General features: G+C 44.0%; 1 protein-coding gene across 1 annotated transcript; it reads left to right on the top strand.

Annotated features, from left to right (window-relative positions):
• Window positions 1-849: 849 nt before the first annotated feature.
• APCDD1 (APC down-regulated 1) lies at window positions 850-24,641 on the top strand (the record flags this gene model as incomplete). Its single annotated transcript, XM_084210148.1, has 5 exons — window positions 850-907; window positions 10,308-10,491; window positions 12,023-12,554; window positions 21,816-22,137; window positions 24,139-24,641. The coding sequence occupies 5 exons, from the start codon at window positions 850-852 to the stop codon at window positions 24,585-24,587; spliced, it is 1,545 nt and encodes a 514-aa protein (XP_084066274.1). The 3' UTR covers window positions 24,588-24,641.
• Between the last annotated feature and the right edge of the window lie 703 nt (window positions 24,642-25,344).

The raw sequence follows: 25,344 nt of genomic DNA, 5'->3' as shown, positions 1-25,344 counted from the left end.
CGCCAAAAACATCCCTGACACGCATTTTTAGCTTATAAAACGCCGGATTTACATGGAGAGCAGTAACTACACAGAGGTTTCCTTTCGAAGAGAGGATGCACACCAACTTTCCTTCTCTTCAGCTTACGGTCGCGACGGCGAAGTCCCGCTTCGCACCCCCAGGGAAGAGAGATTCCGGCCGGCTCCGGGAGCCGCAGCCCAGCTGGCACCCCCGTGCCCGCAGCCGCGGGAGGCCGGAGCAGCGGCGCGCTGGGGATCCCGTAGGAGAGCCCACGGGATCCCCAGCCCGCCTCGTGCACATCCCAGCCCCGCGGTGCCCGCACAGAGCGGTGTCCGCACAGAGCGGCGTCCGCTCCGTGCCGCCCCCGCCCCCGCGGATCCTCCCGGCGGGTCCCGAGCGCCCCTTCCCCCGCCGTGGGAGCGCTGTCCGGCGCTGCCGCCAGCCCAGCGGCGGGGCCGCCCCCTCCCCGCCCCAGGAGGAGTCCCCACCTCCCGACCACTCCTCCTCCTCCTGCTGGAAGGGGAAATATGAAGCGGAGCCGTCGCCGCGCTGCGCGGAGACGAGCTGGGACGCGGCAGCGGCGGCGCGGGCATCCTGGGGCACCGAGCGGCGGCGGCCGAGCCGGAGCCCTGCCGGGTCGGCGGCGTGCGGGGCGGGAGCCCTGAGGAGCGGCAGCGGCGGCGGCGGCGCCGGCCCCGGAGGGTGCCCGTGGCCCCCGGCCCGCCAGCCGCCTGCCCCCCAGCGCCGGGCCGTGGGCTGCCCGCGGCGGCGCTGAGGCGCGGGCGGCGCGGCGGGAGTGGCGGCGGCCGGAGCGCAGGAGCGGGCGAGGAGCGCTGCGAGCCGGGGAGATGTCCGTCCCGTACGGCAGCCTCATGCGGTACCTGTTCCCAGCCCTGCTGCTGCACGGTGAGTGCGCTGCCGGCGCGGCTGCCGGCGGGTCTCGGTCCGCGGGGTGCCCCCGAAAGCGGCTGGGCTGCGAGGGAGCCCCGGAGCCGCTCTGGCGGGGATGGAGGGGCGCGGGTGGGTGCGCTCTCCCGTCGTGGCCGCGGGCATTGGGTCCCGCCTGACCGGAGCACAGGGTGGGAAGCGGGCAGCCCCCGCTGGCTCTGCCTGGCCCCCGTGGGAGCGGCACCCCTGCGCGGCACGCGTGGGAGCGGCACCGCCGGCGTGGGTAAAACCACGCCGAAAGCCACCCGCTCCCGAGTGCGTGTCGGCGGATTGCGTTGCAGCCTGGGACTCCTTGGATGGAGAAGTTGGTCCGGGCACCTCACACAAAGTTTCTTTACTCGCCTCCGGCAAGAGCTGGCGCTGCCGAACTCCGGCGCGTTTGGCCGAGACGCCCTGCGGGGCCCGCGTTCTTCCTCTTATCGGGAAGCGGTTCTTGGCGTGGAGATGTTACCTGGGAAGCCTTCGGTAGCAAAGTGTGCCAGCACCGGATCTTGTGCGCAACTAAAATTGTTTTGCTGCAGAGAACAAAAATTCTCGGTGTTATTACACACAGAGAGGCTGCTTTGACAGCCTCTCAGTTTAACCCTGGACTCACATCTCTCTGAAACTGCACAGTAGGCAAAATTTTAGTGAGGAAAGTCAGCGTATTTAAACTTGAAAGTTTAGCTTGTAAATTCATTTTTAGGCCTTTAAACAGATAACCCATATTTCCAGAAAGCCAGAGAAGAGAAAATTTTCAAGAGAAAATTTTGAAAAGGAGGCAGTTTAATGGGCTGCTTAGGTACGTCTAACATTTGGCAGCCAGATTTTAAAAATCTGGGTATAGTGTCCTTCTGAAAGTGAGACTCAAGCTACTCGGTTACAGCATCATTTTGGAGAGTGTTCCTAATTCTGAAGTTCTTTGTAGCATCTAGTGTCCATCAGTTAAATTTCTTAGGACCCCAAGCTTAGTCGTAAAAAGAGGAATTTTTTTAGCTGTTAAAATGAAAGTGACCTACATGGATTGAGTGGGAGATCTGTGAGCTGGGGTTAAGGATTTCAAAGCTATTCCTTGATTTTGTGAAGAAGGGATTGTCTCTCTCTGTGTTTGTACAAGTGCTAAGCACACACTATGGTATTTAATAAATAATAAAGAGCTTGGTCTTCTGATGGTATATTTTGTTTAGAGAAAGAAAGAGTAGGAGGCTCTGATCCCCAGGAGGGGGTTTATACTCTTCTCACAGCTCAGCTATGAGATCCGGAGAGCGTAGAAACATGTTTAGCTGAGCCAGACCTGACAGGACGCCAGAGGTGTTCTTTAAACTCTGTGATCTGAGATGTAAAAGTTGAAATGGGAGACTTGAAGTTAGAGGGTAAAGAGAGGAGGTGTAATTGCAGGGTTGGACTCCCTGGCTCATCTGCTTGGAATTACAGAGCAGAGCTGAATGCTGGCTGGAGCAGGAAACAAATCAGGGCCAGTGATCAGATCAAAACAGCAGCTGCCAAAAGAGGATGATGAAGAAAACTCATCCATTTCTTCCATCTGCAGTTATATTTCACCAAATAACATAAACCTAAGTTCTTGTAGAAAGATACAACTCACTGCCTTGTATATGAAGACAAGTACCTTGGTAATGTAGCAGTTCACAGTTTGGATCAGAGTTTCAAGAGTTTGGAAACTACTGCCCTCTTACAAACTTGAAAATTATACCAATGGCACTGAAATGTAGCCCATGGAAATGTGTTTGCCCTGTTGGCTTTAACATGGTCTAGAGCTTTTCCATCCATGCCATAAAGTCAGTAGAAGCATCCTTCGATCCACAGCTATCCCAAATTGCTAATGTGTAAGAATAACCAGCAATCCCAGGGGGTTGCAGTGTTAAGCCTCTTTGCAGCATGCAGTGTTTTCTTTCTGGATTTCTATTGCATATGGATGTTCAAGGGTTAAAATTGAGTGAGTGTGGGTGGGTGGTTGAGGCTTTTTAGGGCTTAAAGCTTTGTGACACAAGTTAAAATGTCCTGTAAGGCTAGAGCTTCTGCTTTCATTACATTAAGAAATGCCTGCTTTAACGTCACTGAGTTGAAATTTGGAAAAACTAGTCTTCATTAATCAAAATAAAACCTGTACATGTACAGTGTCACAAAAAAAAAAAAAAAAACCACAAAAAAACCAGGTTTGCAGCTGGAAGTTGTCCATTATCACTGTTTTCTTTGCTTAGACAAAAAGCCACAGAAGTTTCAGATGTCAAACACTAAGATCATTCAAGTCCAAAAAACCTGAATAATAAGAGCTACGTTCAAGTGGATTCAAAACAAATTTGGCTAATTTATTTTGTAAACATAACCTTTTCTTTTTATTAATGGAGATGCTTAAAAAAACCTTTAGTGTATTTCTGATTGTGCTACTGTTAGAGTAATGAGTTAGAAACTTTAAAACAATTAGTCGATAGCATCATGGAAATGGTACTAATAAAGATGGCAAGAACAAGACTGATAGGCTTTTCAGAGCAAAACTGTTTATGCTTTTAAAAGTTCTCTGGCAGTGTTGCTTAAATTAGTTAAATAGTAGTGTTTTATTTCAAAACTTTTGCAGGAAAATAATAAGTATCAGGAGATCTAAATACCCATAGCCATAGAATGAACGTATATTGTGCTCTGTGCTAGAGACATATGTAATCTGTTCCCTCAATTAAATAATGCATTTCAAAATCGGGAAGACAATTAAAAAACAGGAAGATGCAGTGCTGAGTGTAGAACTTGGAGAATTTTCAGGAGAGTTAGAAGATGGACTAAATTTTATTCACAAGTTTGTCAGCATAAATTCCATTTTTGTAGCTTGATTATGGGCTAACACAGTGGTAAGATGTTGATGTCATCAACAGAGAGGGCAACTTTTTTGTGCTCTGTAGGGTGTCTGTAGAAAGTAGGCTGGCACACAATGGGGCCCAAAACTTGCCTCAACCACACTGGAGGCAAATGCCTTCAGCTATTCAAGGCAAGGGTAGTATTTCATTAGTGAGGTGATTGTTTAGGGCTGGTAGAGGGCAGGATTATATGTACTGAGTTTGTTTAGTGCTCTCTTCACCCCGACATGAGTCCCAGGGGAGCTGGGGGCAGTTCTGCATGAATAAACCCCAGTGCCAAGGTGTGGTACAGGACGGAGCAGATGCTCTGACAGAGAGCAGATGTTTCTTGCAAAGAGGGCAAGACCAAACTACCATTGATACTGAACTGCACAGACATCCCAGCACTGCACCCATTCCTGTTAAGGGCTGAGTTCCCACTGCCCTGAAGGAAGATGGGCTTTAACCCTTGAGGGTTTCATAAAGAAACCCTCACTCTGGGCAGTGCCATTTCACCTTGCACACACAGCAGCAGCCATCCCAATCAAGAACTTCAGCTAAGCAGAGGTTATGGGCTGTGTAACTGCCTGGCTCTTGGTTCTCTGACCTCTTCCAAGAGAGGGCACTGAGTAAGGACCAAGCTATAGGGTAACAGGGCACCTCCATGCTGGGCCTGTCAGCTTTGAGGGGGTTACTGTCTAGCTGTCCCATGTAGACATACTTTGGATGCCTCCTCAGGATCTTCCATGCTCTGAAGCGTTCATTTTGCCCCTTCGAAAGCTGCACTTGGAAACTCTGTGTGCACAAGAGAGGCAACAGATACATGTGAAAGGAAGTCATTGTCCTGTCTGCTTCCCTGGCCATAAAGCCCGGCTTTCCTTTCCCAACCCTTTTGTTTGTAGTAGCTAATTTGGGCCCCAGTCTTGCGAGGACTCTTTGAAGTTTCAAGTGCAGGGAAAACACTGGTAAACACAGCTCGTGGCTTGGTAACAGGACATTATATTCTCCATGGCAATTATGTAAGCTTGCACTGGAGCTGAAAGCCTGTCATAGGCATTATCTGACACTATCCCGCATCGAGAAAGAGCATGATCCAAATGTCTATTTATTTAATTGTGCAGGGCAACTGCCCAGATAAGGAGAGCTATAAAGTTAATCCAGCCAATTATTCTTTATCTGTTGTAAGGTTTTTCCAGTTTCAGACAAGTTCTAACTTGAAAAGAGGTTGGTGCAGGAGTAAAGTATGAATGTTAAAATATTTCTGTCAGAGATTAAGCCGTTGCTTATTTTGAACTTATGCTATCACTCGAGGTTGTTTTACTTCATAATAAAATTTTGTTCTTCTGTATTTACATCACTAGAAATTAGGAAAAAAAAAACCAAGTGGTTCCTGCTGAGCAATCCCAGTCTAAAGCCAAGTTTGAATCCTACTCTGAGGTAACATCTCTTCAATGACCTAGCAAAGGATGAACCTGCTGAACACCTGGTAGCTTTCAAACTGGTTAAAAGAGCTACACTTCAACATGTTCGAAGCCGTGGTTTAGATTCTGGTAGAGACATTCATTAAACTGATAAAATCTAAGCAGTTTAAGATTATTTGCTTTGTGCTTTAGCAGTCTGGCGTAGCTCTGAACAGAACTTGGCCTGGGTGTTGAGGCACAAATTAAATTAAAACTCTCTGTGTTCAAGCACATCTCTACGTATTATCTTTGTTGCAGTTGTACAGTATTTGCATGCTATTTTTCAAAAAACCAAAACATTCATTCTAGCAGCTTGCAGTTTTTTTCAGAAATGTTGGCAGAGAGCTTTGTCATAACCATTTCTGAAACACGTTTGGGTAACGTGCTGCCAACAGATTGCCCTTTTAAGATCTGTATTTTACTCGCAGCTATGTGCAGAAATCTTTGAAGAACTTGAAAGTAACCTATCTTCCCTTAACAATTATTTTTATCTTGAATGGTTGTTCCCACATCAGATACAGGTTTATAGGTCAACATGAGAGCCTGAAGCCCTCTATCTGGTGTGGTGCATGCTCCTATCCACATCTTACTAGCATGGCAGCTGTACAGGCCTCCACTTTCCCACTCAGATGGATGTTGGATCCTGCCCCTGTAAAGTGTGATCTGAGATCAGAGGCTCTCAAAGATGTGTGTCATCTCTGAGGGTCTGGGCAGGGATCCCCAGTGAGCTGTAGCTCCTCTTATGCTATATTCAGTTTGTTTCATGCTAAAGCTGTGTCACTGCTAGGGCTTGACTTTGAAACAAAAGCATAACATGCTTTTGTTTTGCCACCTGGTTTTTCAAGTGGATTCTGGAATTTTCCTTTCCCTTTTGGACTTGCTTCTTTGTGAAAACAAATGCTATGGGGTGGGGAGTACAATCATACCAATCTCTGGTTGTGGTGTAGCTAAAGTGAGAGCCAACCAGAGGCTTCACAAAATTATTGTTATTGCTCTCATGCAAAGATTTTTTTTTCTTTGTTTGAATTCTGTCATGCTTTTGAGTAGTAACATAGTGGGTGGATTTTTGGTTTCTATTTTTTAACAAGTGGGTAATATTCCTTCATAGCACACAAAAATTCAAACAGTCAGTCAGAGAGAGAGTCTGAAATATTCTCAGTTGAGTCTGAGATACTCAGTCGTGGAGATACTGAAACTACCCTCTGTCAGTGCTATAGAGAATAGCAGACTTGGATCTCTCTGAATGAAAGTAATGGCTCCAACTATGTTGCAACTGCATCTGCTATCCAAAGTGGGCTTCTAAAGAGTCATGAAATTCTTTTCCCAGTTTTGTGAATGCATGTTTTAACCTTGAACCTTTCCAGCAATGTCTCATTTAACATGGCCAAATGGATCTTTTAAAATAAGTGAATCATCCCTGCAGTTCCTCAGTGCTGCAAAACACCTCCTGTGCACTGCCAAGGGTGGAGCAGGGGGGCACTGCACTGCTCTGAGCACCTGCTGTGAGGAAAAACACAGAGGATGGTGTTTGATTTACTGCTCTGTGTGGGAAGCATATCACTGGTCTCAGTGTTTGACCTGCAGATGGTACAAGGGGAAGTTACATCTCCTTTGTGTGGCAGTTCTTTCTGCAGGCATACCTCAGTAACTACAAAAGTGTTGAAATTACGTCTTTGTAAAGAAGAAGTTTGCACTAAATTAAGTATTTCCTTGCTCCAGCAAGTCAAACATAGGTAAAGGTCCCATTGCTCTCTTTCAATTTTATACCGTATTTCATATTCTGATATTCTGGTTCTGTGATGTTGTTTAGCATTATTGAGAGCAGCCCCAAGACAAAGACTTGGAGGTGTTGGTTGATGAGAAGTTCAATATGTGCACTTGAAGCCCAGAAAGGCAAACATCCCAGGCTGCATCCAAAGCAGGATGGGCAGCAGGGCAAGGCAGGGGATTCTGTCCTTCTGCTCTGGGGAGATCACACTTCAAGTACTGTGTCCAGTTCTGGGTCCCCACTGTAAGAAGTACATGGACATGCTGGAACAAGTCCAAAGGAGGACAGGAAGATACTCAGAGGGCTGGAGCTCCTCTCCTGTGGCAGCAGGCTGATAGAGCTGGGGTTGTTCAGCCTGCAGAAAAGAAGGCTCTGGGGAAACCTTAGAGCACCTTCCTTAACCTAAAGAGATCCTTCAGGAGAGCTGGAGAGGGACTTTTTACAGAGGCATGTAGCGATAGGACAAGGGGAACAGCTTTAAACTGAAAGAGGGCAGGTTTAGATTAGATCCAAATCTAATTCTTTCTTTAGGAAGAAAGTCTTTACTGTGAGGGTGAGGAGGCAGTGAAACAAGTTTCCTAGGAAAGTTGTGGATGCCTCATCCCTGGAAGTGTTCAAGGCCAGGCTGGATGGGGCCTTGACCAATCTGGTCCTGTAGAAGGTGTCCCTGACCATGCTCAGGGGGAAGTGGAACTGCCTAATTTTTAATGTCTCTTCCAGCTCAAACCATTCTGTGTGTGTGTTTTCTGCATCTCTCCCTGTGTCTCTGCTGCCTTCATTATGTTCTCATGCCTCTCTTGATTACCTGAATTTGTTCTTACCTTCATTTTTCACAGTTGGATGGATAGAGTCCCAAACAAATACCCTCTTTCCTCTAGGCCTGTCGATGCAAATCTCCCTGCTATTTCCTAGTTGCAGTTTTTCATTTGCAAGTTGCAGGCAGAACTACATTCATGTGACATGGAGAGCTGAGACACAATTGCTCCTGAGCTGTATCAAAGAAGACACTGTATAATACTGCATAAAGTTTGACTCCTTTTCAAAAACTTCTTTTCATTATTTCCTTCAGGGAATAATTGGGAATGTCTGATGTGGTTACTGCATTTTTTTCTTTGATATGTGCGCATACAAGATGGTGTCCTCCCAAAGAAGGATTTTTGCTTGAAGAAATTAAATCCCCAAGTATGTCTAAAGGAATAAATCATTTCTAAATGCATCTGTATTCATTAGTCATATGACATGAACTAGGCAAAATACAGCTGCATAAAAGCAAGTGGTACAACAAATATACATTGAAAATAGCCAGTTGAACAATTTCAAAACCTTCCGATGGCAAATTTCAAATATTTAACAACTTCAAAAGGAAATGCGAATTTTCAAAGTCTTTTTTTAGCGTGAGATAATTTGTCTGCAGGAGACACCATGTTGCAAGATAGCACTGGTGGCTGCACCTCTGCCATGTACCTTGCATGGACAGGAAGCTCAGACCCAACCTAGCCAATCCTGCCTCTCCAAAGATGTAGTCAGTTCAAGCAGAGCATCACCCTGTCATGGCTCTACCATCTCTGGCTGCAGAGTGGGAGTTGTTTGGTGCTAGCACGAGTGACTGCCCAGCAATGTTGAAATACCTGAGAACTCTCTGACTTCCAGAAAGGGAGGAAATACTGATCCCCTGAAAATCAGGCTTCTGTAAGGGCATCTCAGGCAGTGTGCTCAAATATCAAAGCATCCCTATTTATTTATTACCTTATAGAAACAAGGCCATAAATTCTCATTCACATTGAAGAATTGTTTGTGACCTGCAACATAACAAAGCTATCAGATTTTCCAGAAAAGATTTTGTGAGGTTTATTCATTAATCCCATTAAATCCTGATGTTGTTCAATTGTGAGCACTGTTTAGGTTAAGGTATTTATTGTAATCTTTCTGATCATTTTTTACCCTGTCTCCTGGACAACTCTTTGCTTCTGTTTAGCTGAGGAATTGCTGTTTTTAAATGGCTGACATGTATTTATAATTTTGGCAATGCCATTTTCCCAGGTGTTACCCAAGTTTCTTACAGAAGATCTAAGATCTAGCCAACATAATGAATCACCTTTTTTCCCCTTTTTTCTTTTCTTTTCTTTTTTTTCTTTTTTTTCTTTTTTTTCTTTTTTTTAATGGGAAATGGGAAAGACTTAAGAAAGTGTCTGCCTAACACTAGGCATGTGCCCAAATGTCAGATGGGGCCTGGGGCATAAAGCACAGGATCCTGCACTGGGTGGTTCCCACTGGTGATCCCCAACAGCCCCATTTCTTATCCAGGTCAGCTGAGAAGGCAGCAGAAAATATGGGGATGAATCCCAGACTCTTGGAAGCATCCTACAGTGAGACATCTCTTCCCTGGGATGGCTGCCCCAAATTCCCAGGCACTCAAACAGCCCCTTCACCCCACCCTTTATCCATTTTGTAGCCCTCTGATGCTCAAATTCCTTCTGGCAATGTAATACAGTTTCCAACACATCATGTAAGGTTTATGTTTGTCACCTTTTAACCCCTAGAATGTGGGGTTTTCTTTTGATCTGTGTTTTCCAACATATCTAAGAGCAGGCTATATCTAGAAGGATAAAGACACATTCGTTTTGAAGCTATGTATTCATTTTGTTCAATTAATTTTGTGTAGAGAGCATGCTGGTAGATTTTGTATGTATACATTACTAGAAACCAAAATTACTGTGTGCTGGAGATAAAGTTAGCTTTTGAAATTCCTTTTCCCCTTTAAAATAAAAATAGAAGGATCTGTCTTTAATTGACCACCTCAGTCATCACAGAGGCTTCCTGTGTGCAGAGGCTTTGCTTTTAATATCTGTTTTCCCTTGACTTTAAAGAGTAGTCTTTATTTGCAAGTTTATTATAGAAGCGTTCAAATTAGAGGTGGGCTGAAACCACAGAGTTTGTGTCCGGATCTGGACGCAACTTTCTGAAAGTTTGAAAGTCTAGGTTTGTGATTGTCCTGACCAGAGATTACAGAGGTGTCTCTAAAGTTCAGTTTCAGAGCCACATCTCCTGGGTGTGGAAACACAGCACTTCAGTTCGAGCTCTTTTCCCCAGTTTATTTCATAAATTTATTCAGTGGATTATGAGTAATGTAACAGAAAGGAAGAGCTTCCCATTATTTTTTTTGTTTGTTTTCAGATGAGAAAATAAATGCAAACAGTACTAACAATTTGAACAAGTGTCATTCAACACAAGATGATCACAATGTCCTTTATCACGTGGAGGCCCTACTGAGCAGGGTCTCATGGTATAATTTACACTTTCTGTCACAGGGCTGGGAGAAGGTTCTGCTCTTCTGCACCCAGACAGCAGGACCCACCCTCGGTCCTTGGAGAAGAGTGCCTGGAGGGCTTTCAAGGAGTCACAGTGCCATCATATGCTGAAACACCTTCACAATGGAGCCCGGATCGCTGTACAGATGCCTCCCAATATTGAGGGCCACTGGGTCTCTACTGGGTAAGGAAAGATAAAACAAGATGCTTGGGATGGGGAAGAGAAGAAGGTAAAATGGGCAAGAGGGAAGGATGAATACTCCCACTGTCAACAGCAGAAATATTTTCTTTACTATGGTGATGCTCTAAATTCCAGATGCTCTCTATACATTTATGCATAAAAGGAGAAGGAGCAGCATTATGTACATTAAAATAGCATGCCATAAAGCTGTCTTGATGAATCAATTTATTGTCTGGATTTTTAACAGCGTGCTGTGAAATATCTTTAAATTTCTCTGAATAGGAAGGAGCCTACCAAGCTGCCTAAATGGATGCTCATTCAAACATAACATTGTACTATATTTATCTCCATGCATTAGATCCATTGAATGGGTCCTTGTTTCCAGAGCAGGGGTCTAGCACAGGCTTTATTAGCAAAAGAAATTAAGAAGCTGTATTTCACTAGTTCTGTTACTCTTCATACCTGATTACTTGTGTTTCAGAGAGCTGTTTTGCTTTCTGTGTCTCAGCAGGCAATATTCACAAGCTCATTGGAAGTGACATAGTAGGAAAGACTTGGGTTTTTTTTAACAGAAAAGAGTGTATTTCAGGATGAGAGGAAATGGTCTCAAGTTACACCAGGGGAGGTTTAGATTAGATGATATTTAGAAAAATTTCTTCACTGTAAGAGTGGTCAGGCATTGGAATAGGCTGCCCGGGGAAGTGGTGGAGTTAACACCTCTGGAAGTGTTCAAAGGATGTGTGGATGTGACACTTGGGATGTGGCTTGGTGCTGAACATTGTGGTGCTGGGTTAATGGCTGGACTCAATGGGCTTAGAGGTATTTTCCAACCTTAACAATTCTACAGTTTTGTTTATATTAAGCACTGTAGTGGTGACAAGGGGAACAAGTTTGAAGGCACAGAAGGGCTTCCTACAGGAAGTGGAACTTAACCGCCATTTACACTTCCAGAAAAAATAAAGGGGGGGGAAGTTTCACATTAAAAATCAGAAGTTTGCATTAACTGTTGAATTTTTGAGTGGAAAAGCTCAGGATATGATCCTGCATATCCATAGCAGACCAGAGATAGTGGAGTTACACAGAAAAGCTTCTAGAGCAGCTAATAAGCCAGTTCTTTTTGCTGTTCCCTGGACATATGACATTTCACTTTCTGATGTTATCAGTCACTCTGCTAAATCTACCGTGCAAAAGAGAGCAATAGATGTTAATAAGCTGCTACTATTTTCAACAAAGAATTGAGTCACATGGTGGTCCCTAGACAAAAGGCAAAAGCAAAACACGATTCAAAGTATTTAAGCCTACAAGATAAAGCCTTTAGATATGATCACCATGAAGCAGTGTATTAATAGCAGCTGAGGGAATTGTTGGATAATTGGCAGGCCACAGTTGCCTAGTTCCTATTGACTCCTATTCCTGCTGCAGGGATTTAAGCACCCAGGTGTCTCTGTGGACCCATGTGGGTCACGTTGCCCGTAGTACACATGATGTGCCACCTTGCTAAAATTCTGTTTCCACACTTTCTTTCCTCCCGCAGCTGCGAGGTTAGAGCGGGCCCAGAGTTCATCACAAGATCTTACAGGTTCTACCACAACAACACCTTCAAGGCCTATCAGTTCTACTACGGAGGCAATCGCTGCACCAACCCCATCTACACCTTGGTCATCCGAGGCAAAATCCGTCTCCGGCAGGCGTCCTGGATCATCCGCGGCGGCACCGAGGCCGACTACCAGCTCCGCAGCGTACAGATCATATGCCACAACGAAGCAGTAGCCAAAAAATTAAGTGAGTTGGTGAACCAGACGTGTCCTGGATTTATCCCAGAAGACAGTCCCTGGGAGCAGGATGTGAGCTATGATTTGCTGAGAGAAGAGAACGGCTGTGAATGCACCAAAGCTCTGAATTTTGCCATGCACGAGCTCCAGCTGATCCGTGTGGAGAAGCAGTACCTGCACCTCAATGTAGACCACCTTGTGGAGGAGCTCTTCCTCGGAGACATTCACACTGATGCTACTCAGAGGAGGTACTATCGGCCCTCTAGTTACCAGCCTCCTCTTCAAAATGCCAAGGTACGTGTGTGGGGGTTTGCATATGCCCTCTTGTTAAGATATTGCTGAAAAAGCCCAAATCACTCAGTTCTTCTGAGTAAGTGCACTGATGTAATAACCTAAAATCTACATGTGCTTCTAATACAGGGGGTTGATTACAGCCTTAATTAACAGAAGATAACAGAACTTACTTTGTGAGAACAGTAACTTTGCTGCGGTTTATGTGACTGCAAATATGCAAAAAAAGTCATGGAGTAAACTAAATAAAGGCCACTCTGAAGGTGGAATCAGAGATTTGTAGGCAGAAGTGGGAGTGGTTGGCTGGGACCATGGTTATAGGCTAGCAGCTGAGAGGAAAGTTTCATGTAGAACTGAGATAGCAGAAGAGGAGCAGGCACCAGTGGATACTTCTATAGCGGTGGGGTGGACCAGGGAGAGAGGAAATCAAATATGAATATCAGCATATGGAAGTTGGGTGGTCCATAACCAGAAGAGGAGACAAGGAAATTGGAAGGTAAACACATGGAAGGGGCAGCATGAAGGGAAAAAACCTGAAGGACTGCACAGGTCATGGATGCAGACGTAGGCACACATATTAATGAAATGAAAAACAGGTGAATTTTGAATGGGGCTCTAATTCCATTTGATAATTCAGTTTTCAAAGTGGCCTCAAAGTGCCCTCAGCTTCATCATGAATTGATCAACCCATAGTAAGCTAAATAAAACTCAAAGAGGAAGCACAGACACTGATGGCCTGTAACAGGAAGGCTGTGATAGATCTTTCCTAGTGACATTTCAAAGGCAGGCAGCAATTGGAACCACATTGCCAGGTGCTGCTGCCATCAGTGTGCTCCAGCTGGGCATTGCCACAGCATCACTTCCAGCTAATGGGTTCCACCATTTTTAATCATCTCATCACAAATGGTTCAAAAATCAGTTACAGCTTATCAGCAATAGCAGGAAACACAGCATTATGTGATCTGCCTTTAATAGCTTTGTAGCCTGCCTAGGGACCATTTTAATCCACAGTCAACTGTTTGGCTTTATGAAAAACTTTATGAAAACTGTGGTCATTTCTGTCATTCTTATGCTGTCTTCAAGTTTCCAAGGACAAAAACTTACCTTCCCAAAATAGAGAGTTTCAGCAGCAGAAGATGTACCACAGCACAATCCTCTGCAAAATTTTGGTTTTCTTTAATTAACCCCATCAACTTTCACTTTACTGATTTGGGTGTGAGGGTTCTTTGTTAGATCTCTTCCTTGCAAGTATCTGTCGATAGAAATTATCAGACACCAGCTATATTGTATCTGTTCTAGAAAAGATTGTAGATCTTTTCCAACTGCTTGAAACAGAGAGAAAATCCTGATTTAAATCACTGTAGCTGAGTATTTTTTCTGGTCTAATCGAGGTGTCTTATTCTGGGCTGATATGTAAGGTAGTAAATGCCTACACTTCCACCTTGTAGTAATTTCATTACAGTCAGAGCAGTCAGATGTACTTTCAGACAGCTTTAGAAAATTAAGATGGTTGTACAGGCCTGCTGTAATTTTACATAATGATTTTCCTGCCTGTGTGTTCTGCTACCGTAGCATCCCTTTTTCCTCTCTAAAATATAGTGGATCTAAAATACAATGTTCAAATTTAAGGGACCAAATTCTGCGTAAGAGAGGTGTGTTTCTTGAGACAGGTTAGCTAAGAGAAGCTGGGCCTGCTGGTACTAGGCTTTCAGCATGATATAAATAGCAATACCATAAAAAATGAACCTTTGCTTCGGCTGCCATGAAAGATTCCAGGATGTGGGTTTGTTGGTTTGCACCTGAGCATGAAGATCCCTATACCAACAGGTTCTCAACGGTACTCTGACCTACTGTTTGCCAAATGCAGGAAGAATAGTAACAGAAGTGCTTTTTTTCCTTTTTTTTTCTTGAAGTCCAGGCAAACATACCATTGAAAGGTTATAACCCTTCCTTTTTGAACTCTTTTCCTTTTTTAATTGTTGCTCCACTGGGACCCAGCTGAAAATGAGTTTAAATGCTAAATTGAGTTTAAAACTACAAGTCACAGACTCCTCTGGAAACTGGACACCATGAATAAATAGAAACGTTAAATCAACTTGTTTTTTTAAGGTTTCTACAGTCATACCGAGAGGCTGGGGAGGCCAGGAAATTGCTTCTGAAGTGAATCAGGTGTATTGTGTGGAATCTTTCATTTAAGGCTTTTTTCATTTCCTTTTTATTTATTTATGTTTTAGACTCATAAAGGCCTGCCTAAAATAAGTTAAGAGGATTCACATTTTGAGTTAAATTTATAGTTAAGCCTCTATATAGAAGAAAGTTCCACCCAGCCCAAGAGTTTACACAGCCTGTAAGTTGGATGTGGTAGCCACATTCATTACTTATGTGGTTGAAATGAATGGTAATTAAAAACAAATGATTGCTGGATATGTTAGGAATGCCAAAGCCACATGATCAGGACTTTAAACAAATAGAATTGGACGTTTTCCAAATTCCTGCAGCGATTTCACCGCGGGATGGTAAATCAAAAGGGCTGTCCAAAAACCAGACAGCTTTATGCTGAGCTACAAATCTGAATAAATTCACAGATTACTGTATCTCAAGTGTTCATATAGAATCAGGGAGCTTATAAAAACATATAATATGTCATCTCTTAAGGCTTCATGAATTCTCTTAGATAAGAACATACCTTAAACAAATTCCTCTGGTAAAATATATGGAAGTTCTCGAGTGCAGATGATGAATAGGTCACTATATAGATTTATCTTGGCTGTTCTCTAACCTGGCTCAAGATAGTAGTCAGGACTGGCTGATGAATGGAGATGAACATCTTTGATGTCGCTTGACATTGCAAGTGTATCGAGTGATTCAGGCTATCACACATGCAGCTTCTTCAGCCAGCATGAGAGAGCGCATGGCTGGGAAGGGCAGCATGGGGGAACTGCCTGACCATCATCACATATGTTACACAAAATGTTCCCAGTTAGGACAACACCAGGGAGGCTGCCTGGTTAGGTGTAATATCATAAAAGTATACAGGGACTTGTAGCATGAAGGAAGGCTTGAATGCAGTATTCGTTCTCTGTGCAGGACAGAAAATGTCTTCACAAGTGTCTTCTCTAAACTACTGAAAATTGTGTATAATAGCAGTACTGGGAGACTTATTTCACATGTAATTGCCTCAGCAGTATTGCTTTGTAAACAAAGAACTCCTTGTGCTATTTTACCATGTGACAGAGTAACTGGAAATATCAGAGCAGGACTGTGATGACCGGTCATTCTGGTTAGATCATTGCTTAGGAATAAGGCTGACATGGCCTGCACATCACAAGAAACCTAAAAAGCACTCTAGGATAACCTTCACTCTCTGTCATGCTTAGTCAGTTGCTGGCCACACTCTTTCAGTAAGATATTTTCCCTTTAAAATATGACTAATGAATCAATTCCCTATTAAAACTTTATTTACCTCTGGGACCTGACTTCCAGCAGCACCTGGAATTTGCAGCTGATACAGATTCAATGTATGGAGAAAGACTGGTGCTTGGGTTTTCCTTTAGCCAAGAAAGAGCAAAGTGTGCAAGGTTTTCTGTGCTTTTCAAAAATATGAGTCTTCATCTCTTTGAAACACAGTGAGTTCATCTCTAGGGGAATGCTATGTACTTGTGAAGCTCTGGGGGAAATGCAATCATAAGTTAATAAATAGATGTTAAACAGTGAAGCGCCTCAGAGAAATATGCAAAACTCAACCAAAAAGTACAGTTTTGGCAGACAAAACTCTTGTTGCCCGAGTAGTGCCCCTAGACTTGTAGATTAAGGCAACACTTGAAGGGTGCCTTTTGTCCATTTTTACTTGAAAAGGGCTCTTGGTTAGGAAAATTATGGGGGGAAGCAAGGTAGGAATATTCAGGAGAATGCTCAAGTGGGTTAATTCCAGGTTTATGAACAATAACAGTGTGTGTGGTGCCCTGCAGAGATGAGGAAGCAAGCAGCTTTTACTGAGGTTGGCCCTTGCCGTGCTCAGCAGCGCTGTCAGCTGTGGCCCTGCGCCTTTGAAGGTGCCACGTCTGCACTTACCACTGTCTGCTCTGCAGCTGCAGTAAAAGCCTGCCACAACTCAAATGCAGCACCAGGGATCAACATCTACTATTTGGCCTGGCCCAGGCCTTCAGGTCAACTCAGTATATATATCTGAACTACTGACACCTTCTTTACGGTCGGCATCTTAGCGCAGTGGCTTCATCTTTTGTAAAATGGCAGGGAAGACTCAGTGGTAATATTGCATGGTTTAGAGGGCTAGATAGGATGCTTTTTAAGGGCATAATAAATACATAAGGCAGCTTTATTTGGGAATACTTCACTCTTGAAAATGGACATTCAATCTGTCCCTTCGGGTTTTCCAGGAATTTTTTTTGTTAATACTTCATAAAACATTCATGTCGCCATAATTTAATATCATTTTAATGGGACAGATGACATGCAAGCACATTCATCTGAGAAGTCTGGTTTTCCCTTTGTTCTTGTCTTTTGCCCACACTAAAGTCATTTATACCAGAAAAGAACAACCAGAAGACTTTTGCATTTCATATTGAGTTTGTTTATTTCAGTTTTATGCAGGGTTGTGCAACAGAATCAACATCATAGATCAGACAGTTGTGTAATGGTAGTGCCTTGAGATTCCTTCACTATCTTTCCCTTCATAAGAGCAGTTAATAAAAACCGTTCCTCAATATCTTAGAATATATGGTACGCATTTGCAGATAAATCTGAGCATATCTCCACCCTCCTTCCTGCTTGCAGCACCTCTGTTCCCTACCAAAAGAAATATCCATCTGACAACTCTGCAAAGGAGTTACCGCTCTCTCCAGCATTTTACTTGCCTCAAGATTTTTAATTAAAGTTTTAAATCTTCTTTTTTCTTCATTCCATTTGGCAGGCTGAGTTATAACTGTGTCAGCCGTGCTTGTCAACTCCCCAGAGCCAGGCTAATGCACATTAGTCAACTCAGCTTCATATGCGGTCATGCAAAACCTGCAAATTATCACTTTTGTACTGGAGAGGATTTGCGGTCGTTTTTTAAAATGTTGTCTTGGTCTGCAGTTATCTACAGTGGTGGAGGAGAGAGCCTGATACTATCCTGAGCAATTCATAAATGTGTCCTTCCTGTGGACTTGCCTCCTTGGCAATGTGAAGCAAAGCCATCCAACTTTTTTTTGTTGAGCTGGAAGCGTTTCCTTGAATTGATGTTCTCCCAAGAATTTCCATTTATACTCATCCTGGGAGCGCTAGTTACTAACTCTAACACCTGGTACTGTGTTTCCTTGGGTGGTGAGGTTCAAAGCATCCTGACCAGGCATGACTCATTCCAGTCCCACCTAGTCCTGCCTGTGGTATTCAGGAGGTGTGCAAGGCCATAGCTGAGTGTGGCTCTTCCATAGCTGAGTGTGGCTTTTCTTTCCCCTCTTTTTCAGCACTTCCCCTCACAGTAATATGTGCATTCACATGGCAGGGGTTTCTTACCCCAGCTTTTGTGGCTGTTGGCCCCTACAACATCCCAGGATTCTGGTTAGATCTGTACTGCACATGTAGTGCAAGCCTGAGCCCATGCCTGAGGAAATCCAATGCCTGGTCTCTCATCTCATGTCTCCCTGCAACAAGGATGTGCTGGGTACAACATCACAGACCCAGTCACATGCTATCTGGCATAGCCAATGTCAGATAATTAGTCCTAGACAGCCATAGAATTCCACAGAACTTCAAAGAAAATTGAATTGTGCTGGGAGTGTTTATGTTTCTGTCTATCCATAGCAATTGGGAAAAAGATGAAGGAACCTCATCTTTGTTTGCTTTTTTTAATTGGAATCCCCCTTGCTTGGCTTCCAGAGCTCTCTGTCCTTATTACCACTTCAGCTGAGACAGGAGGACAGAGTGATAAGAAAAAATGTTGATGGGACTTTTTAGATCCTGAGCTATTTTCTCCCCAGCTACAAAAACTGAGTTTTCAGCCAGAGAGTCAGGCTTGTCTCGGCACACATGGCTTTGTAGATTAGTTCAGAAATTGGTTTTAAAGAAACACCTGGAGGGAGGAATCTTGTCACTGCAGCTTTGGCACTGCAGAGCCATCATGGGAAGGAATCTTCCAGCTATTTTAGGGCCCAGTCCTTCTAGCAAGGCCCCAGTATTAAAAATACTGCGCTGTGCACCTAAGAGAATCAAAACCTAGAACCAATGTTCATCCTGTCCTCTGCTCACTTTATTGCTTTTTAGTTTATGTCATGCCCCAATGAGCTTTTTATTAGAGAGTTCTTAATCCTGTTTGGACTCAAACATCCTCTGTCTCTGTTCCCTGTTTTCTTTGAATGCCTGTTATTAGAAAATAATCTTCCCCTGAAACACATGGAAAGGGAGTGACTTGCAAAGCCTCAGATAGTGTAATTAAGAGCCAAGGGCAGCTAAAAAAGCAAGAGCGAAATATACAGTCAATTGTTAAACATAAATTACTCCATAATTAAGCCAAATTGCCTCATAACAGAACTTGCTTTTTCCCTTGCCTGTTACTTGGGCAATAATCATACTGAGGGAGTTTATGCGTGGCATATTCTTCCACTAAGAAGTTTATAACGTAGTGAAAGATAGTATCACAGCAAAAAAGGTTTATGTGGGCTTAGATTGAAATGCTGGTCTCAAGAAAGCAATGGATTCAGAGTACATCCAGTGAGGGGCTGGAGCCAGCTGGTGTCTCACAGCTGTGAAAGGGATGTTTCTGCTTCCTCCCTCAGCACCCCAACCTCTCCCTGCTGCACTCGCGGTTTGATGCAAAAGGTTTCTGGTTACCTCAGCGCCTTCATTTGGGCTCACCCTCAGTCTAGAAGGCCATCAGGTGAGACATTCCTCAGCAGCCCCTCTGGCCAGACCCTCACAGCTGCTGCAAAGCCTTCACAATTAGAAGGGCTGCGCAGAGCTGCAGTAGTTCAGAACCACAGTGGTCAAAGAGCTGGGTGAGCTACAGGCAAGTAACAGAGAGTTAACAGGGACCTTCTGGAGTTTGCCAAAGGAGTCACCTCTGCTCACAGTGTAATGGTGGCCAGAGGTGACCAAAAAAGAAAACAGGCTGAGTTGTTTGGTTTTCTTCAGATTTTGAACAAGAGCAACAGGAATCACTGGTTCCCAGGTTAAATTGCCTTGGCTCACAAACTGTTTTTGGAGGATGGACTCCTGGGAGGAAAATGTGAATATAACCAAACCAATATACTGCTCTGCCAGTGTGTCCTCTGGGAGATGATAGAAGCTTTCAAATTCACTTCAGGAGAGAAGGGACTGTAGCAGAAATTCTCTCCTACTGTTGATGGATTCAACTTATATAAGCTATTTTTAGTTTTATAGCACTGTCTTTTTCTTGCTTTCTGGCTTTACCTTATGTGAGTGGGGCAATCACAGCCATAAAGTTACTGTCATCAGTGCCCTTGATGTGTCAGGGAACAGTGCAGCCAGTCTGCTCCATGGCAGGATAGAAATGTGTGGTTAAAAGGTACTGGCATCCTCATCTCCAGAAAAAAACATTATTTCTATTACAATTGAAAGATACTTTTTGTGGATATATCTGCACTAACTTCACCAGTTGCAGTTAAATTACTCAGTTAAATGTTCTTTGTATTTCACTAAGGTACTGACAGACCTCAACCTGCTTGCAGAATTTAGCTGAAAAAACCATATCTTACAATTTGGTAACAAGCTCCGCAGTGGGAAAGGACTACATCCACTTTAAGAGCATGTCAGCACATGTGGTCTCCAGAAGATCATGTGTTTAGGGGTGGAAAGCCCCTCAGGTCACCAAGTCCAACCTCCTTCCTCCTCAGAGCAGGGCTGTTGGCCAGCAGCGGCTCAGATCAACCAACACAGATCCTGAGCTTTCATCTCTCAAGGATTCTCCTGGATTCTTCCTGGAGAGAGGGAGATGCACTGGCAGGTTGCTCTCATCCACCACATTCAAGTTGTGGGGTGTTTTTCTGAGGTTCATTGAGTTAAGAGCTAAAGCTCAACATGCAGCCATCTGGGAGATTTACGGAAATACTTTTTCTATGTACACATTTTCAGCCCTCTTTTCTGAGGCCTCTCTGAGGACCCTCTGTATAACATAAATGCTCATATTCACTGTTCTTACTTTAAAGTCCACATGAGCTGCTATGAAGCCAGCATTTCTCCACTCACTGCCTTCAGCTCCAGCTCACTTTAGGGTGACATTCACACAATCTTCATTAGTGCCTTGAATTCCTGCAATAAAATGACTGTACGTAGCTTCAGAGAATCAACTTACAGCGCCCACAATATATTTCTTTTACACATATTAACAGGGTTTATATTTGCCCTGTCCCAGACCAGATAGTCATCCAAAGTCTTTTCAGCAATAGTGAAATCAATGAAAGGGCTGCTGTTCTATGTCCCTAGGATGTAGAATAATGGTCTATGCAAAGTAGCTATAAATGGTGTTGCTCAGGATGTGGAAGCCTCAGCCTGAAATTTCTCCACTCCTGCCACAGACTTGGAGCCTGCAGACTCCTCCTAGGTACTCACATTTGGAGGATGTGACACCCCAGGTACTCACATTTGGGGCCAGGGGTACTTGCCTGCTGGAGGCTGCTGCATGGCCCACAGTGGTGAGCCACCCTGGGGCTCGGCAATGTACCACAGACCCTGTTCTGGAGAGGGCCATAAAGCCTTCAGCATGTCCAGCAGCAACAAGCCATATCACACACTTCCCAAACTTGTGTTAGGGCTCAGCAAAGCTGAAGGAGTTTAAAAAGCACTGGTTACTATTCTCCCAAGGTGCCATCCAAAAAGAAAGAAGTCCTTATAACACCCATGTTTATCTGCAGTACTTAAAGTTAACAACTAAAAGACAGATAAAGAAGAGTTCAGCAAATGTATTGATTTCTGACACTAGCGTTGCAAAATCCCTATCATAGTAAACTACCATCTGCCAGCTTCTTGTATGATTTAAAGGATAAAGTCAGCCTTTTCTAGATCCTGAACTAAAATGTTAATTTCAGATAAATGCAGACAAGAGAATTCATTTCTTACATGCTCGTCTGCTGTGCAGTCTTAGGAATACGAAACCAAATGGTACCACTAACAAAATCAGAAATGTCAATGCGTTCCTTAAACTGTGGAGCTTCTTAAACTGGTGTCACTTCAGCATGAAGTGGCTGGCCTGATGCATTGCCCTGTATCCCAGGTGATGCCTACTGAGGGTTCCTCTCTGCTTTGTTCCAGAACCACGACCGCAAGTGCATCGCCTGCAGGATCATCTACCGCTCGGACGAGCACCACCCGCCCATCCTGCCCCCCAAGGCAGACCTGACCATCGGGCTGCACGGAGAGTGGGTGAGCCAGCGCTGTGAGGTGCGGCCGGAGGTGCTCTTCCTGACTCGGCACTTCATCTTCCACGACAACAACAACACCTGGGAGGGCCACTACTACCACTACTCCGACCCCATCTGCAAGCACCCCACCTTCACCATCTACGCCAAGGGACGCTACAGCCGGGGAGTCCACTCGTCCAAAGTCATGGGTGGCACAGAGTTTGTGTTCAAAGGTAGAGTAGCTTAATACAATGGGGAGGGAGGTAGTATGGACCAGAGTAGTTTGATAGCTCATAATGATTTGGTTGCTGATGATTTCATTCTGGGATTTTCAGGAGTTCTTAATTTCTTGAGAAGTTTGCAGGCATTGTGTGAATGCCCAGCCAAGCTATACAGCATGGCATTTCACACCATTGAAGCAATACTCATTTGAGGCAGAGGTCTTTAAGTACACACAAGAAAATAAGATTCCACATTACTTAGTGATCTTGAAGTCCAGTGGCCAGATGTCAAGCCTCTAAGTGGTTAGATCTGTGTCTTAGGGCTCCTTCCATAGAGAGAAAAAAGCATCTTCAGAAGGCATTTCAGATATGAAGCGGTATAAATAATTTTATGTGGAAGACAGATACAGCAGCATGCATCTTTTCATGTGCTCCCAAGGGGCCCTCAAGCAAAAAAGGGTGTCCCTAAAGACAGCTCTGATTAAAGATGCCAGAGCAAAGACAAAAAACCCAGACCCATCGGGTACTTTGGAAAGCAGCTCTCGGTGGTAATGCCACCCATGGCTGAGAAGCTTTCTTGTGCAAACAGCCCCATGGAACCCTGCTTAAAAAGAGCTCAGGGGCCTGAGCCACTCACACAAACAAACATCTCCAAAACACAACATCCCACTACGGCACCAGCCCCAGCGGAGCCTCTGGTAGCCCCAAGCCCTCTGTAGGCTCTTCTCCTTATTTCATTTACCACATTAGAAGTGTGGTCTAATGCATGGGTGTAACTTAGAAAAGTGTCCAACTAGAAGAAATAATTTATTTACCTGAGATTTTTTTGTAGCAGGTGGGAGATACCCTTTCCTGTCAGAACTTTGGTTCTTTAGAGCTGCATGTGCAGCATGTCCCAGCTCAGCTCCTGGAGTGAAATCCAGTTTGCATTTCTGGTTTATGTTGTGCCAACATACCTGACAGATCAAGGTCACTGATTTGGCTTAGGTAAAACTTTCAGGTTCAATTTCTATAAATTACTTTTTACTCCAGCTAGAGTAAATAAGGTGAATTGTAAAGCCATTGAGTCAAATGGCTGTTTATAAAAATTCAGGAAAAGCTCACAACAAATCTTACTATAAAATGATCTGCAAGAGAATTTGGGATTTTGGTATGTTGGGAGGCATGAGGCGTGGTTATTTGCTTCTGTTTTGGTCAGCACTAGTCCATTTAGATCCCTTTTTCTTGATATACAATGTCAAGCACACACCAGGAAAAATCTCTATTCAGCTTCTGCAGGCTCATTCATTTTGGCTTTTCTCAGCTTCTTTAACTTGGCTGGAAAATGAAACTTTATATTCCTTAAACTCCTTTGAAATACAAGCAGGTTAGAACTAAGGAAACTGCAGCAGTTCTACAGTTGATACTGCAAGCTGCAGCTAATGTTGAGAGATGAGAAAAAACATCTTTCTGTACGTCATCTATTTTTTATAATTCATGCAAAAAAGGATGATAATATAGGATGATAGGGCAACTGTGTTGTTTTAAGATCTCCCAGTGGGAACTAATTATTTTTTTAGGTTTAGAGGGTAGCTAGCAAATCCTAAGAAATTATGAAAAATATGCGATAAATGCTCCACTTATGAATTAATACAGACAGTAATAAAACATGAGTAAAGTTTTATTGTTTCCTCTTTTCCTTATCTCCTAATATAACCAACCAGGCTTTATCTGTGAAGGATTGTCTGGAATTTATGAAAAGCTCTGCTTAATCTCTGGCTGAGATACGTGGCCATCAGGTTTTCTTCAGCTGAGTTGGAGGGGGAGTCGTTCTTTGCAAAAAGCAATTTTTGCACAGACAGAGACATAAAATGATGGTCCTAGATTTGCTGGCCACACCTGTAATGTGAAAAACTAATATAAGAAGGAACAAGGGGAGACAGTTTTGATTTACCAGGTGTGCCCCAATCTGCATGTTGGCTTTGCTGTTGTTTTCGTCCCTCGGCTAACAGCTCCCCTCTTCCTCTCTCCCAGTGAACCACATGAAGGTCACTCCCATGGATATATCCACAGCCTCGCTGCTCAATGTCTTCAACGGGAATGAGTGTGGAGCGCAGGGATCCTGGCAGGTTGGGGTTCAGCAGGACGTCACCCACACGAACGGCTGCATCGCGCTCGGCATCCGCCTACCTCACACCGAGTACGAAATCTTCAAGATGGAGCAGGATGCCTGGGGCAGGTACCTGCTGTACAACGGCCAGAGACCGAGCGACGGCTCCAGCCCCGACCGGCCCGAGAAAAGAGCCACTTCCTACCAGATGCCTTTAATTCAGTGCGCCTCATCCGTACCCAGACCTGAAGAGTCACACGAGGAGAATAAAATCAGGCTGTATAGCAGCAGGGCACCGGAAACATATCCCAGCACCCCAGCTCTCGCTCTCTTGTTTATTTGTACTGTGTCATATTGGGACATTCTCAGCTAGAAGCGAGGAAAACTTATTTTTCATGACTAAAAAGCCAGGATTCCACCAGACTGGGGGTTGTTTTTCTTCAGAGAGAAAAGGACATTTATTTTCTTGATGCACTTGAATGCCTGAGAACTGTTGTTCTTTTCCTTACTTCCCTCTTCCTCCTTGAATCCTGAACGGCACTCGTTTGATGTTTGTGCTTTGAACTTCATCCAGTCTGATCCCTGGCCTGACACGACTGCACAAAAGTAATTGCACTTTAGGACTGCAGACTTCTGGGGGGGAGGGAAGGGGTCTCCTTTTATTTTTTTTTTTTTTTAACAGCTGGGATGAACTCTATGATCCTGCTTCAGTCATCTCTGCCATCTTACTGTTGTGGTACTCTTATCCCCAGTGCCTGATTTCTCATCAGAATTTAGCTCTGGGGAAGGGCTAGGTGTTGTGCCAGTACTGTGATAGCAGCTTCCCCCTCTGACTTCACAGCTCTGATGTAGATATGTATATAAGGAGGAAACCCACAAAGATTTATCTTGCCATTATCTCACAGCTCATAGTACAGAACGAATCAGCAAATCAACAGCCCTCTGTTCAAAAAGTGCTAAATGGTTGATACCCCTAATTAAAAAAAAAAATACTCCAAGTAATTTAAGCTATTTTTACAATCATTAAGTTGTAAAAATAACTAGTGGTTTAGTATTTTCTCATTCAATTAACTTAGCTGTGTAATTGCTTCGAGGCCTCCCTTTGTATCTAGAGAGTAGTTACAATAAAG

Source organism: Fringilla coelebs (assembly GCF_963513975.1).
Source record: "Fringilla coelebs genome assembly, chromosome: 1".
NCBI classification, from domain to species: domain Eukaryota; kingdom Metazoa; phylum Chordata; class Aves; order Passeriformes; family Fringillidae; genus Fringilla; species Fringilla coelebs.
Note: the sequence above shows the minus strand (reverse complement) of the source record. Positions and strands in the feature narration are given on the sequence as shown.